The sequence below is a fragment of the Prionailurus bengalensis genome, chromosome B3 (genome assembly GCF_016509475.1).
Source record: "Prionailurus bengalensis isolate Pbe53 chromosome B3, Fcat_Pben_1.1_paternal_pri, whole genome shotgun sequence".
NCBI classification, from domain to species: domain Eukaryota; kingdom Metazoa; phylum Chordata; class Mammalia; order Carnivora; family Felidae; genus Prionailurus; species Prionailurus bengalensis.
In genome coordinates, this window is record NC_057355.1 from 59,235,764 (window position 1) to 59,252,511 (window position 16,748).

General features: G+C 40.5%; 1 protein-coding gene across 1 annotated transcript in view; it reads left to right on the forward strand.

Moving 5' to 3' along the window:
• The window catches only part of SPG11 (SPG11 vesicle trafficking associated, spatacsin), a 93,613-nt gene that overhangs the window by 68,736 nt on the left and 8,129 nt on the right, over window positions 1–16,748 (forward strand). Inside the window, 4 exon segments of the mRNA XM_043555539.1 lie at window positions 7,252–7,414; window positions 9,606–9,820; window positions 10,270–11,020; window positions 16,576–16,715. Coding sequence (XP_043411474.1) covers window positions 7,252–7,414; window positions 9,606–9,820; window positions 10,270–11,020; window positions 16,576–16,715 — 1,269 coding nt within the window.

The following is a 16,748-nucleotide window of genomic DNA, read 5'->3' on the forward strand; positions in this document are numbered from 1 at the left end:
GATGGTTTTTCTATTTCTGTCAAAACTCATTCATCATTGGGATTTTAATAGGGATTGCACTGAATCCAAAGATCACTTTGGAGAGTATAGATGTTTTAACAATATTAAGGCTTCCAACCCATGAGCATGGCATGTGTTTCCATTTATTTATGTCTTTAATTTCAGCAGTGTTTTGTAGTTTTCATTGTACAAGGCTTTTACCTCATTGGTTAAGTTAATTCCTAAGTAACTTATCCTTTTTGATGCTTTTGGAAATGGAGTTGTTTGTGTAATTTCCTTTCCGGGTTGTTTGTTGTTTGTGTATAGAAATGCAACTGATTTTTGGGTGTTGACTTTTTATCCTGCTACTTTGCTGAATTCACTTATTCCGAGTTGTGTGTGTGTGTGTGTGTGATTGTTAGGGTTTTCTTACATGTAAGATCATACTTTCTGAAAAGATCATTTTATTTTCTTCTTTTCCAATTTGGTGCATTTTTTTTCCCTTGCCTAAAGGTTCTGGCTAGAACCTTCAGTCAGTGCTGGGTGGAATAGAAGTGATGAAAGCAGACATCCTTGCCTTGTTTCTGATCTTAGAAGAATGGTTTCAGTCTTCCACCTTTGAGTAAAATGTTCACTGTGGGTTTGTCACATGTGGCTTTTATTATGTGGGGTAGTTTCTTCCTATCCCCAGTTTGTTAAGTTGTTTATTTTTTTAACCTTGAAATGGTGTTGAATTTTGCCAAATACTTTTTTTTACATCAATTGAAATGGTCGTGTGGGTTTTTTTTTTCCTATCTTCTGTTGATACGATGTATACATTGATTAGTTTTTTGTATGTTGAACCATCCTTGCATCCCAGGAATAAATCCTGTTTGGTAATGGTGAATAATCCTTTTAATATGCTGCTGAATTCAGTTTGCCAGTATTTTTTTAAATGTTTTTTTAATACTTATTTTTGAGAGAGACAGAGACAGAGCACAAGTCAGGAGAGGGACAGAGAGAGGGAGATACAGAATTCGAAGCAGGCTCCAGGTTTCACACTGTCAGCACAGAGCCGGATGTGGGGCTCAAACTCACAAGCTGTGAGATCATGACCTGAGTGGAAGTCGGACCCCTAACCGACAGAGGCACCCAGGCGCCCCTCAGTTTGCCAGTATTTTTTTGAGGATTTTTTTTTTACATCAGTGTTTGTAAGGGATGTGGTCTATAATTTTCTTGTAGTGTCTTCATCTGTCTTTAGTATTAAGATTATGCTGGTTTCATAAAATGATTTGGGAAGTGTTCCTTCTACTTCAGTTTTTTAGAAAAGTTTGCAAAAGATTGGTAGTAGTTCTTCTTTAAATGTTTTTAGACCTCATCAGTGAAGCCATCGTGTCCAGGGCTTTTCTTTGTTCATAGTACTCTGTTATAATCCTTTTTTTTTTTTAAGTTTATTTATTTTGAGGGTGCTGGTTGGCCCAGTCATTAAGTATCTGACTTCAGCTCAGGTCATGATCTCACAGTTGGTGAGTTTGAGTCCCACATTGGGAGAGCATGAGCCCCACTTTGGGTGAGCTCGAGCCCCACTCGAGAAATAAATAATCCTTTTTATCTGTAGAATGACCCCACGTTCATTTCTGATTTTAGTAATTTGAGACCTCTCTCTATAAAAAATGTTTAATTTCAATAATAAAACCACAATTTTATTTTTTCAGTCTTCCTTTTGATAGTGACTTCTAACTTTATCCTATTGTGGTCAGAGAAGATACTTTGTATGATCTCTGCCTTTTGAAATCTCTTGAAACTTGTGGCTTAATGTATGGTCTGTCCTGCAAAATACCTCATGTGCACTTGAGAAGAATATGTTTTCTATTGTTCTTAGGTAAAATGTTCTGCACCTGTCTGTTAAATCTATTCAGTTTATTGTGTCAAGCCCTGTATTGTTTTTGTCTGATTATTCTATCCATTAGTGTGAGTGAGGTATTGCAGTCTCCAACTATTATTATTTCTTGATTCAATTCCATCAGCTTTTGCTTCATGTATTTTGGAAATCCATCATTAGGTGTGTAAATGTTTATAATTGTTACATTTTCTTGCTGTATTAAACCTTTTATGAGTATCTACACTCCTTCTCCTTCTCTGTAAACTTTTTTGATTAAAAGTTTGATATTAGTATAGCCACCTCCACTCTTTTTTGGTTACTATTTGCATGGAATACCTTCTTCCATCCTTCCACTTTCAACCTGTTTATGTCTTTGGATCTCAAGTGAGTCTCTTGTAGACAGCATATAGTTGGACCGTGTGTTTTTGTCTATTCTGATCTCTGTCTTTTAATTGGAGAGCTTAATCCATTTATATTTGAAATAATTACTGACCAGGAAGAACTTACTTCTGCCATTGTGCTGTTGGTTTTCTTTATAATTTGTAGCTTTATCGTTTCTCATTTCCTTCATTACTGTTTTCTTTTGTGTTTAGTTGATTTTTGTAGTGAAATGTTTAAATTCCTTTCTGATTTCATTTTGTGCCTATCCTGTAGCTGTTTTCTTTGTGGTTACAATGAGTTTATGTCAGCTTAACTTCAATAACATACAAAAAGTATGCCTGCAGCTCCAACCTCACCCCTTTTAGTTGTTCATGTCACCAAATTATGTCTTTATAGATTATATGCCCAAAGACATAAATAATTCCTTTAAGGGCATTTAGTCTCTTAAATTATGAAGAAAACAATAGTTGGAGTTACAAACCAAAGTTACAGTAATACCAGCTTTTATACTAACAATTGTTCTTTTTTTCTTTAAATGCATTAGTCTCTTAAATCATATGGAAAGTAAAAACCCCTTGCTACAGTAATACAGGCTTGTATAATGGCCCATGTATTTATGTTTATTGAGTTCTTTATTTCTCCATATTACTTTGAGGTATCGTCTAGTGTCCTTTCATTTACCTTACAGGACTCCCCTGAGCATCACTTATAGGAACAGCCTACTAGTCAAAGACTCCCTCAGCTTTTGTTTCCCTGGGAATGTCTTAATTTCCCCCTCACTTTTGAAGGATAGTTTTGCTGGATATATCAACCCATGAGGTGCCTGGGTAGCTCAGTCAGTTAAGTGTCTGACTTTGGCTCAGGTCATGATCTCACAGGTCATGGGATCGAGCCCCACATTGGGCTCTGCACTGACAGTGTGGAGCCTGCTTGGGATTTTCTGTCCTCTTCTCTCTCTGCCCCTGTGTCATTCTCTTTCTTTCTCAAAATAAATAAAGGAATTTAATAATAAAACTTAAAAAAATCAGAAAAATTTAAAAAGGAACACCCATTTAAGTGTGTGTGTGTGTGTGTGTGTGTGTGTGTGTGTGTGTGTGTGTATGTATATCTCACCCCACTGTCTCTGGCCTCCACAGTTTCTGATAAGAACCTTGCAGATAATCTTCTTGAGGATCCCTTATATGTGACCAGTCCCTTCTCTCCTGTTACTTCCAAGATTCTTGTTGTTGTTGTTGTTGTTGTTGTTTGCCTTAAGAAAGTTCAATTATTATGTGTCTCATTATGGGTTTCTTTCAGTTCACCTTGCTTAGAGTTTGCTGAGCTTCTTGGATATTTATATTCATGTCTTCCCTCAAGTTTGGGAAGTTTTCACCCATTGTGTCTTCAAATATTCTCTCTACACCTTTCTCTCGTCTTCTGGGACTCACATGATGCTTACATTGGTCCACTTGATGATGTCCCATCAGTCTCTTAGGCTCTGTTTGGTTTTCTTCAATCTTCTTTCTCTTCCTCAAACTTGATAATTTCTATTGTCCTGCCTTTAAGTTTGCTGATTCTTTCTTCTGTCTGCTCACATCTACCTTTGAATCCATGTAGTGAATTTGTTATTTTACTTGTCAGCTCCAGAATTTGTTTCCTTTTAGGTTTTCTCTTTCTTGGTATTTCCATTTTGTTCACACATCATTTTCTTGACTTTCTCCACATCTTCCTCAGTTAAAACAGTTGTTTTAATGGTGTATCTGCCATTAGGTCTATTTTAGGGACTGGTTATGTCAAAATTTTTTTCTTTTTGGGCCCTACTTTCCTGCTTATGCGTATGCCCTGTGATTCTCTGTTGAGCTCTGGACATTTGAATCTAATGATGTGGTAACCCTAGAAGTCTGATTCTCCCCCTTCCCCAGGGTTTGTTATTTTTTGTTATCGTTTTATTATTTTGGGGTTTGGGTGGCCAGAAGTCATTTCTGTGCCAAGGATCAGCACGAAGTGTAAATCTAAGTAAGGTCTTCTAGGGTCTTTTCTAGCCTTTCCCTGCACATACACAGTAATTTTCTAATTTTCCTCTATATGCAGTTGTTTTTAAATGTCTCAGTCTTTATGTCTGGCTCCCAAAAGGGAAAAAAGCAAAAAATGAAGGGAGTGGGGAGGAAAAGGGTGCTAGCCCTTTAAATCTCCTGGAAGTCAGGGGAGGAGTTCGGTGGAGCTTGCAACAGTGGGTGAGGTGAAACAACAATGACTGCCCACCTCTTTGTCTACACATCTGTGGCTGGAAGCAGCAACTGGGGATCAGAGCACCAATTTCTGATATTTGGAGGACAGCATCCTTTTTGCCCCCACAACTCGTGCAAGCTGCTCTAGGAACATGTACATACACAATTGCCTCCCCTGTGGCTAGGGGTGAGGAGGGGGTTGCAGCTACTGTGTTAAGGACTGAAATTGATCAAAATTGTCAGCAATTTACCTGCCATTAGGCCTTCCTCTGGAACTCGCAAGCCTTCAACAGACTGCAGAGTTCCAAAATGATTGTATTGAACCGATTTGCCAGTGCAGTTGTTGTCTAGGTGAAGAGAGAGATGCTGATGCTTTCTGCTCCTTCCCTCCACACCACCTTTTCAAAAGGAATTTATTTTTTAGAGCATTTTTAGTTTATCATAAAATTAAGAGGAAGTTTCAGAGATTTTCCATATACCCTCTGCCCCACACCTGTCTAGACTCTTCACGTTATCAACATCACAACACCAGCATGGTCCATTTGTTACCAAGGATGAACCTATACTGACACATCATAACACCCCAAATCCATTGTTTACCTTGGGGTTTACTCTTAGTGTTACACATTCTTCAGGTATACATTTGGAGATATGCATAATGACATATATGTGTTACAGTATCCTACATAGAAGTCTCATTGTCCTAAAAAATCTTCTCAACCTATTCATCCCTCCCCACTCCCAACCCCAGGCACCCACTGATCTTTCTACTATCTTCATAGTTTTGCCTTTTTCAAAATGTGGTGTAATTGGAATTGTATAGAATGTAGACTTTTAGGATTGGCTTCTTTCATTTAGTAATATGTATTTAAGTTTCCTTCATGTCTTTTCCTGGCTTAATAGCTCATTTTGTTTTAGTGCTGAATATTACCTTGTCTGGATATACCACAGTCTATTTATTCATTCACCTACTAAAGGACATCTTGATTGCTTCCAAGTTTTAGCCATTATGAGTAGAGGTGCTCTAAACAAAATTTTCAACTCCTTTGGGTAAATACCAAGGAGCATAACTGCTCGATCAAATGGTAAGCGTGTGTTTTGTTTTGTAAGAAACCATCAAACTTTCTTCCGAAGTGTCTGTATCCTTTGCATTCCCACTAGCAATGTATGCTGGTTCTTGTGGGTCCACATCCTTGCCAGCCTTTGGTGTTGTCAGTGTTCCAGATTCTGGCCGTTCTAATGGGTATGTTGTGATATGTCACTGTTTTAATTTGCATTTCCCTGATATATGATGCGGAGCATCTTTCCCTATGTTTATTTGCCATTTATATATCTTCTTTGGTGAGTTATCTGTTAGGGTCTTCAGCCTTTTTTTTTTTTTTTTTTTAAGTAAACTCTATGTCCAACATGGGGCTCAACTCACAATCCCAAGATCAAGAGTTGCATGCATGGGGCACCTAGGTGTCTCAGTCAGTTAAGCGTCCAACTTTGGCTCAGGTCATGATGACGGTTGATGTTTTGAAGCCCTGCATCAGGCTGTCTGCTCACAGCTCAAAGCCTGGAACCTGCTTCAGATTCTGTGCCTCCCTCTCTCTCTCTCTCTGCCCCTCCCCTGCTGTGCACTCTCTCTCTTTCTGTCTCAAAAGTAAGTAAATAAACATTTAAAAAAAAAGTTGCATGCTCTACCTACTGATCCATCCAAGTGCCCCCAGCCTATTTTTTTAATGGCGTTGTTTTTTTTATTGTTTCATTTTAAGAGTTCTTTGTGTATTTGGATAACATCCCATTATCAGATTTGTCTTTTGCAAATTCTTGCAGTCTGTGGCTAGTCTTCTAATGCTCTTGACATTGTGTTTTGTAGAGCAGAAGTTTTTAATTTTAATTAAGTCAATCTGGGTAATTATGTTTTTATAGATTATCATCCAAGGTCATCTAAGTTTTCTCTTGTATAATCTTTTAGGAGTTTTATAGTTTTTCATTTCATATTTAGGTCCTCCCAGGTGGTTCTTATTCTTGTTTGACTGCCCCTGCTCCAGTTTCCTTTGGAGGGGCAGTGCACCTGTTCCATCCTTGCCTCAGCCCTTTACTTTCATGTATCTTTTCTTCTGACCAGTTCCATTACCTGCCTGCTATAGACTCTCTTCTAACAGCAGCAGGAGTAGGTAAACAAGTAAATAAAGACTAAGAACTAATTCTCTAATTCAAACTAATGTAGCCTGCTACTTGGGATCATCTTCCTATTAATATTGCCAGCATTTGATTGTAATGACATAAGTCTAGGCTTCTTAATTGATATCCTTTTCTAATGATAATATAAACTACATGCAAAGTGGTAGAACAAGTTGGGCAATGTTAAATCTTTCTAAGAGGTCTTGATATATGAATTTCAGATCATCTGGACTCCAGGGCAGCCCTGGATCCCTCTCCAAAGCTGTTAGGTGAAACATGTCAGGTTAATTTCACAGCCACTCACAGCATTGTTAGTTTGGCTGTCACTGACTTGCGGGTATTCGCATCAGTTCACTCCATGGTTAGCGTTCAGTCTTTAGGTCTCTAGTCCATCTTTGACTTGGACACACACAGCTCTCTACAGCAGGACATCTCACAAAGAGAGTATCTGCAAAGCTGCCAAGGAGGGCTTATTTCTGCACTCCTCTGAGGCACACTTCCATTTCCTGTCATGTGGAAAGGACCTGAATAAGTGTCCCCCTTTGTGACAGGAAATGACTTTTGGTGGTACCTTGGCTTTGTTAGACGTTCCCAAATTTGGAGGTTTTGATTTGCTGTGAAATCACCTTTCCTGACCCCCTTTTATTTTCATAGGTTGAAACAACAGCCACAAGGGTCCATGCTACCATCCCTGCTGCGTGGCTGAAGGAGCAGGTGTGTTTTCTTTTGAAGCTTATGTTGCAGCAGTGTGGGACCCAGTATGAACTGGAGAAGCTTTTACAGCTCTTTGTTGGAATAGAACATCTCTTCTGTGATGGTAAGAGACAGTCCTTAAACTAAAGTTGTTAGGAAATTAGCTTTCCTTTTTTTTCTTTTTTTTTTTTTTTTTAGTTTATTTATTTTGAGAGAAAGAAAGAGCAAGCAGGGGAGGCGCAGAGAGTGCAAGAATTCCAAGCAGGCTCTGCACTGTCAGCGTAGAGCCCCATGTGGGGCTTGGAGCCACAAACCATGAGATTATGACAGGAGCCAAAACAGAGTCAGACACTTAACCAACTGAGCCACCCAGGCACCCCCAAGTTAGCTTTCTTAATCTTGAAAATATTTTAGAAGGGCATTCAGGAAAATAAAATGCATATAACATTACATTTATAGTCCATAATGAGGTATGAAGAAGAGGTTGCAGGAATCTTCAATCATGGTGAAAGCATTCAAAACATAGCACAACAAGATATAACCTAAATAATACAGCTGTCTGCTCCTTCTGAGTCCTTGTCAGCTACGTTCCCCTTGGCTAGTCTGCACCCTGTCACCGTCATTCTTTTTTCTGACAAGTCACCTTAACATGTCATCATTGCTCAGGGTCACGAACTGTTTCAGGAATGTCTAATTCATTTTGAAGGTTTGAGACAAATTATGCTTATTTTTTGCAGACTCCTCCAGACACGGGCAGTCTCGAAGGTTGTTACGGATTGAAAGAAACCAGTTACTGCCTTACCCTCTTTTCTGTTTGATAATTTCAAGTTTTTATACTAGATTCTGACATTTTCACTACTAGGGTTATTTTATCACATTTAAATTCATAGATATTCATCTAGAGAACTCACATCTGTACCGAACACTGACAGAATACTGGGCTCAATGCCTGGATTGTAGGCTGTCAGGGCTGACGACTGGAAATAAAGAGGGGTGTTTCCAAAATGCAGTGTATGTCACATGGGACTTGTCAATTACTTTGTACACCAAATAGATCCTTTTTACATATAGGTGTTTTTATTGATCTGTAGTAATCTTAATTTTTTTCAGAAATGAATTTCCGGTTTTCTTGCCAGAATTACTGTATCCTTGAGAAATTATAAGGATTGTGTTGTTAACTGTTATGCTTTGATTCATACAAACATTTTCGGTTTTTATAGAACATTTGTGCTCTGTGTATAACATGTATGTGCTTAGAGAAAAGAAATTATGTTTTTTAAGTTTATTTTTGAGAGAAAGAGTAAGTGTGAGTGGGGGAGGGGCAGAGAGAGAGAGTGGGGCAGGGGGCGAGAGAGAATCCCAAGCAGGCTCCTCACTGCCAGCACAGAGCCCAACACGGGGCTCGAACTCATGAACCATGAGATCATGACCTGAGCCAAAATCAAGAGTCAGATGCTTAACTGACTAAGCCACCCACGTGCCCCTAGAAATTGTTCTTATAAAAAACCTGTGTTTTATAGAAGAAAAGAAACCCAGCATCCCCATACTGGTGGTTATTGTGCAAGGTGTCTCACCGTCCCCAGAACCACCTAAATCAGACCGCAGCCCAGCAGATGGCCCCTACAGAATATTTTTCATGCCCCTCTTTTATGGTAGGGCACACATCAGCTCTACACAGACTATGTGGGAATGGGAGCAGACCCAGCCACATAGGTTGTGGGCAGAGAATTCCAAATGTCACTGAGGAAAATGACTTCCCAGGGATATGAAGGAGAACTCAGCTGGGTCTCCCTGGGTTAAGCAGTTGTGCAAAGGAGAAAGTGACTCTCCATTCTGGATACAGTGTGCTGCATTAAGGGGCTTGGCTATTGGTCAACTACAGTTTCAACTGTCCTGCCAGTTCTGTGTCTTAATCCACATGATGCCTGCACCGAATGAGCAAGTGAGCAATCATAAAAACAGATTTGTTCAAGGTAGGAGAAGAATCCAGAAAGAGGTGGGATTAGCCTGAATGACTGGTCAGATCTTCCCAAGGTTGACTGAGTTGCTACTGCAGGCCACCAACTTCTGCCGTGAATATAAAGCCACATGTGTAGATGGAGTCCCTGTGCGAATCTTTAGTGGTTCTTAACGATGTAGGAGATGCCCTTATAGCTTCATGTGCTAGCAAACCAGAGAAGAAAAATAGGTTTGTGTTATTCCTTTGATTACATAATTGTGTTAAACATACATGCTTTCCCTCTGATATTTACTCTGGAAAGGCCATGGCAGCATTTTCCTGATTAAATGTATATATCCTTTTCTCTTTGGCACAGGTCCAGATGTGAAGAAGCTCTGTGTCCTTAGCAAAATTTTGAAGGATACATCCATAGCCATTAATCCTGTAGTTATTAGCAGCTACAGCCCTGAGAATTTTCAGCATGAATGCAGATCTATTTTGGAAAAACTGGAGACAGAGGGACAGTTTGCTTTGGCCAGGAGGGTAGCAGAATTAGCTGAGCTACCTGTGGACAACTTGGTTATTGAAGAGGTATCATTAGTCTCTTAAGTTACTTAAAATGTTAGCTTTTTAAACCAGCATTAAACAGAATCAAATGAGATAGATGATTTATAGGAGGAGAGGCTTTTTTACTTTTGACACACACCTTACTTTCAGAAATGGATGAGCCTAGGATGCCCATTAGCAAAGAGTGTGTGTTTTAAATTCAGGTCAACTTATAGGGTATGCTGCAACTGTTGTGCTTTGAATAGAATTAAATACAGGGTGGCTTCATCTTGAACCCCCCTTCAATTACATAAATTTAGAATTGCTTTTCATACTTTAACTTTCCAGATAAAATATTCAGGATCATCTGTAGCCAAGTCTCATGTTCTCTGACTTGATTTGGTTTTGACAAGTATGGCATTCTTGGGAGCATTCGCATTCATGACACTTTTATATCTAGGAAAGACTAAAAATTGCTTTGTTAAATTTCACAGATAACACAGGAAATGCAGACCTTAAAACACATTGACCAGTGGTCCCTGAAACAAGCAAGAATTGGCTTCTGGAAAAAATGTCACGAGAATTTTAAGAGAAATTCCATTTCAAGCAAAGCAGCTTCCTCCTTTTTCTCAGCCCAGGCCCCTGAGGCATGTGAGTGCCCAGCTGAGGGGGCACTGAGCAGCATTGAGGAGGCCCATCTGCTGCTGACACTGGCTGCACACTGGCTTGCTCAGGAGAGCCTGGTGCCCGTGGACGAGCTGGAGGAGCTGGAGAAGCGGATCTGGCTCTGCCGCATCGCCCAGCACACCCTCAGGGAAAACCCAGAGGAAACAGAGCCCAGGTTTTCTCAACAGATCTCAACTAGTGGGGAACTTTCCTTTGAAAGCGTAGCGAGTGAGTTTTCAATCTCCATGTTGGCCACTCTGAACACATCAAAATACTTAGAACTTAATGGCCTTCCATCCAAAGAGACTTGTGATAACACACTGGGTCGGAAGGAGCAGGAATCGCTGAACTTCCTGATCGGGCGCCTGTTGGACGATGGCTGTGTGCACGAAGCAAGTAGAATATGTCGGTATTTTCATTTCTATAACCAAGATGTTGCCTTGGTGTTGCACTGCAGAGCACTGGCTTCAGGGGAAGCTAGTGTGGGTGACCTGCACCCAGAAGTCCATGCTGTCCTGCAAAGTGCTGAGCTGCCTGAGGAGGAAGAACCTGGCATGCCACTAAGGAAAGCCCGGAGCAGTAAGTGAAAGAGATCAAACCTCCCTGAGTCCTGAATGGAGCTGTTGGCACTCTTTCCCAGAAAGAAAGGGTCCCTATTGGCATACTAGTTACATAAGTTCAGGGTAATCCATAAACTAGGTAATTAACTCGTCAATGAAATAGCAACACTTGTGTCTTTTAACTAGCTGTATATCAAAGTTAGAGGGAATCTATCTGACTTGGAGCTAGTCCATTGAAATTTTTCTGTACCAGTAATCATGCTTCTAATTATACATTGATAGTATATAGACATAGGCTGATTTTTGTGTTAATCTTGTATCCTGTGCCCTTGCTAAACTTGCTCATCCCAGTGGATTTCTTATAGATTCCTTGGAATTTTCTACAGACAATACTCTCTGTGAATAGAGACCGCTTTATTTCTTCCTCTCCAATCTGAATGACTATTATTTCTTTTTCTTGTTTTATTGCACTGGCTAGGACTTCCAGTATGATATTGGGGAAGAATGGTAAGAGCGGACGTACTTGCCTTGTTACTGATCTTAGGGAGAAAGCATTCAGTCTTTTTATTTTTAATTCAAATATAATTAATATACAGTGTTACATGGTTTCAGGTATATAATATGATTCAGTGGTTCTATACATTATTCAGTGCTCATCACAATAAATCTTCTCCTAATCCTCTTCACCTATTTCACCCATCCCCCCTCCCCACCTCACCTGTGGTAACTACCAGTTTGCTCTATAGTTTTTTTATTTTTCTACTTTGTTTTTAAGTTTACTTATTTATTTGGAGAGAGACAGTGCAAGTTGGGGAGGGGCAGAGAGAGAGAAAGAGAGAATCTCAAATAAGCTCTGCACTGTCAGCACAGAACCCAGTGTGGGGCTCAGACCCCCGAACTGTGAGATCATGACCTGAGCCGAAATCAAGACTCGGATGTTTAACTGACTGAACCACCCAGGCTCCCCTGTTCTCTATAGTTAAGAGTCCATTTTTTTGCCTCTTTTATTCTTTATTTGTTTCTTAAATTCCACGTGAGTGAAATTGTATTTCTTTCACTGACTTACTTCACTTAGCATTATACCCTCTACATCCATCCATATTGTTGCAAATGGCCAGATTGTGGGTTTTTTTTTTTTTTTAATGTTTATTCATTTTTGAGAGACAGAGAGAGACAGAGCATGAGCGGGGAAGGGGCAGAGAGAGAGGGAGACGCAGAATCTGAAGCAGGCTCCAGGCTCTGAGCTGTCAGCACAGAGCCCGAGGCGAGGCTCAAACTCACAAACTGTGAGATCATGACCTGAGTCGAAGTCGGGCACTCAACCAACTGAGCCACCCAGGCGCCCCAAGTGTGTTCTTTTTTTATGGCTGAGTAATATTCCATTGTGTGTATATACCTCATCTTCTTTATCCATCCATCTATGAGTGGACACTTGGCTTGGTTCTATATCTTGGTTATTATACATAATGCTTCTATAAACATAGGGGTTGTATATCTTTTCAAATTAGTGTTTTTGTATTCTTTGGGTAAATACCCAATAGTGGAATACTAGATCATATGGTAGGTCTATTTTTAATTTTTTGAGGAACCTCCATACTGTCTTCCACAGTGGCTGCATCACCTTGCATTCCCAGCAGGAGTGCACTAGGGTTCCTTTTCCTCACCAACACTTGCTATTTCTTATGTTTTTTATTTTAGCCATTCTGACAGGTGTAAAGTGATATCTCATTGTGGTTTTGATTTGAATTTTCCTGGTGATGAGGGGGATGTTGAGCATCTTTTCATGTGTCTGTTGGCCATCTGGATGTCTTTAGGAAAATGTCTATTCACGTCTTACATATTTTTAGTTGGATTGTGTTTTTTGGTGTTGAGTTGTTTATATATTTTGGAGATTAACCCCCTAATGGGATATTTTATTCACAAATATCTTCTCCCATTCAGTAGGCTTTTTTTTTTGTTTGTTGATGGTTTCTTTTGCTGTGTAAAAGCTTTTTATTTTGGTGTTAGTCTCAATAGTTTAATTTTGCTTTTTTTTTCCCTTGCCTGAGGAGACATATGTAGAAAGAGGTTTCTACAGCTGATGTCAGAGAGATTACTGCCTATGTTTTCTTCTAGGAATTTTATGGTTTCAGGTCTGACATTTAGGTCTTTAATCCATTTTGAATTTTTTTTGTGTGTATGCTTTCTCTCTCTCTCTCTCTTTAAATGAGGTCAATATATGTGTACTGACAGGAAAAAATGTACAACAACGTAACTTTATTTTTGTAAAAAATAAATGGTGTGCATGGGCCCATGTACCTGTGCAAACCCACCCACAGAAAATAATGCATACCAAGCAAGTAAGAGACATTATTCTGGCAAATTTGGTGGGGGTGGTATTGAATGGATAAATGACTTTCACTTGTTACTTTATGCACTTCTCTACTGTGATTCATTACACTAAGCATGTAATACTTTTGCATTTAAGATACTACACATTAAAAATATGCCTTAAAAAGAAAAAAGTAAATAGCAACTCAGACCATGTTATCCCCTGCTTAAAACCCTTCCCTGGGGTTGTGGTTGTAGGTAAGGCAGAACGAGCTCGCTCTACCTGTTGAAATCAACGTAAAACCTGTCACACAGCAGGCAGCACTGAGTGACACAAATTATGATTCCCCCTCCCCGCCCCCACCTCCCATCACCTCCAGCCTGAGTGTGATGCTGCCTGAAACCCAAAACTAAGCACTAAGCCTGACAGAACACGTGTTCCAGGAGAAGCCCTGTAGAATGGGCTCAAGGAGCAGGAAAGGGAACTCCTAACACCCTTTCTCTTTAATCTCACCTCCTAAGAAGCCCTTTGGCTGTGGTAGTAGAGGCTGGAGCCGCAGCTGGTAAGATCCAAAACTCAGAGAGGAACTTTATTTTTTGGATTCGAGGTGTCCTGGTCTCAAGACGATGCAGTGAACCCCTGTTCTCTTTTGCATTATCCTGTCTGCTGGCCCAGGATGCAGGCACAGTCAGGGAAAGTGCAGGATAGAATGAGGCTGCTAAAACTCCAGCTGTTGGCCAGAAGGTTGAAAAGTGAAGCCTCAGGGAACCGGAAAATACTTGGGAGAGAGATTCAGGAAACCCAACAATAAAATTGTTTATGAACTCCAGGGCTCAATCCTGGGCTTTGCGTATATAGACCTGCTCCTAATCAGCGTATCAAGACTCTGAGAACTGAATTAACAACTACACTACCCAGGCTGCAGACTGAGCATAGGATGTTACACACATGCAGGCTAGATCTGAATGGCACTGCAAAGGATTTGAAAACTGATATTAAAATCACAGCCACTGGGTGGCTCAGTCAGTTAAGCATCTGACTTTGGCTCAGGTCATGATCTCGCAGTTCTGAGGTCAAGCCCTGAATTGGGCTGTCAGGGCAGAGCTTGCTTTGGATCTTCTGCCTCCCTCACTCTCTGCCCCTCCCCTGCTCACACTCTCACTCTCTCTCAAAAATAAATAAAAAACATGGGGTGCCTGGGTGGCTCAGTTGGTTAAGCATCCAACTTAGGCTCAGGTCATGATCTCATGGTTCATGGGTTCAAGCCCTGCGTCGGCTCTGTGGTGACAGCTCGGAGCCTGAAGCCTGCTCCAGATTCTCTGTTTCCCTCTCTCTCTGCCCCTCCCCTGCTCACACTCTCTCTCTCAAAAAATAAACATTAAAAATAAATAAATAAATAACATTTTTAAAAAATGGTCCTTAAAAAAAAAAAAAAAAAAACCGACACAGTCTACAGAACGTGGGTTGGATATCGTAGCCAAAACCTAAGATTTAAACAAGAATCAGAGTCTCATACTATTCAAAATGTCCAGGATGCAACTTGAAATTACTTGAACATTTAGGTGTATGTGTTTCACCAAATGTAGGTAGTTTTCAGACCTTATGTTTTCAGATATTTTTTCAACACTGTCCTCATAGTCCTCTCCTTTTGGGACTCCAGTGATGCAAATCATAGAACTTTTGTTACTGTCTCACAAGTTCTTGTACTTTATTCAATTTTTTTCTTTTTTTTTTTTTGTCTTAATTCAGATTGGATCATTTTTCTTTCCTTGTTTTCAGATTGGATCATTTCTGTCTGTCCATTTTCAATTTCACGGACTCTTTTCTCTGGCATTTGCATGCTGCTCTTGAGTTTATTTCTGTGATTTTAAATTTTCAGTTATTTTTCACTTCCAGAATTTCTATTTTATCCTTTATACCTGTTTCTTTGAGACTCTGTTTTTCTTTTTGTCTCAAGAACACTTATAATTGCTTGTTGGAACAATTTGTATGATAGCTACTTTGAAAGATAGTTTGTTCAATAAATGGTAATTCCAACATTTTGTCACTTTAGTACCGGGTGTATTTTTGTGTATTTAGAAAGCAGGGGAGGGGCAGAGAGAGAACCCAAGCAGGCTCTGAGCTGTCAGTGCAGAGCCTGTCACGGGGCCCAATCCCACAACTGCAAGATCATGACCTGAGCCAAAAATCAAGAGTTGGACACTTAACTGATTGAGCCGCCCAGCACCTCTGGACCTCATTCTTTTTAATGGCTGCAGAGCATTCTATATGAATACACTAATTTTGCTTAAGACTTTATTGTTTAATAGTACTGTATTTTTGTTTAATTTTTTTTTAACGTTTATTTTTGAGACAGAGAGAGACAAAGCATGAACGGGGGAGGGTCAGAGAGAGGGAGACACAGAATCTGAAACAGGCTCCAGGCTCTGAGCTGTCAGCACAGAGCCCGACACGGGGCTTGAACTCACGGACCGCAAGATCATGACCTGAGCCGAAGTCAGCTGCTCAACGGACTGAGCCACCCAGGCACCCCAATAGTACTGTATTGATACATACTTAAATTCTTCAATTTTGTTTTTGCTGTTAGGAACACTGTGATCTAAATTCTCCCTTCTACTTTTTTTCCTAATAGAAACCCTTTCTCAATTCAAGACCACTTTCTTCTATTTTCGGCTGAGAGGTTGTTTTGATTTTTTTATTTTTTAAGTCAGGAATGGATTTTAATTTTTATCATGCGCTTCAGGCCTCTATCCGGTTGACCCTTGGTTTTTCTCATTTCCGATTTGGAAAAATCCTTCAGAGTCCATAGAAGATTGAGTTGGGGAGGGGGAGACTGGCGGCAGGGGCTGGTGCCAGCCTCGTAGATGCAGGGTTGTGAAGACTGCACCTCAGGCAGTGACCAGGGAGATGTTTTAGAGACACAGTCAGCTAGATCTGGTGACTTAGGTGGTACGAGAGGAAATTGGGAGGGTGTGTGGAGGAGGGTTCAGCAGACATCTTTGGTAATTATCTAGAGTGTTCATTGGGTGGCTTGGAGTCTCGTGTAGCCTCTCGAGGCCTTTGAAGTCTCCTGGCCGGGATTTCCTGGAAGAAGGCAATGAAATAGTGGGGTGTGGGCCCAGTCACAAGTGGTCCCAGACCCAGGGGGAGTCATGGAGGTGTAACGGGAGGAAAGTGTGAGCAAACAGATTGTGCCATAGGGGGCTTGGGAGAGGCCTTTACTTGCCAGCTTAAAGCCCCCTCAAACCTGTATCTGCTTCCAGCTTCAAGTTTGGATAGTCAGTCACTTGTGATGCTGCCCCCCAGGGATGAAGTGGTGACTAATCTGGAAACTCTGACAAGCAAATGCCTCCATGGGAAGAACTACTGTCGGCAGGTCCTGTGTCTGTATGAACTTGCCAAGGTATGTGCCCAATGGTGGGGCCTCTGGGGCAGC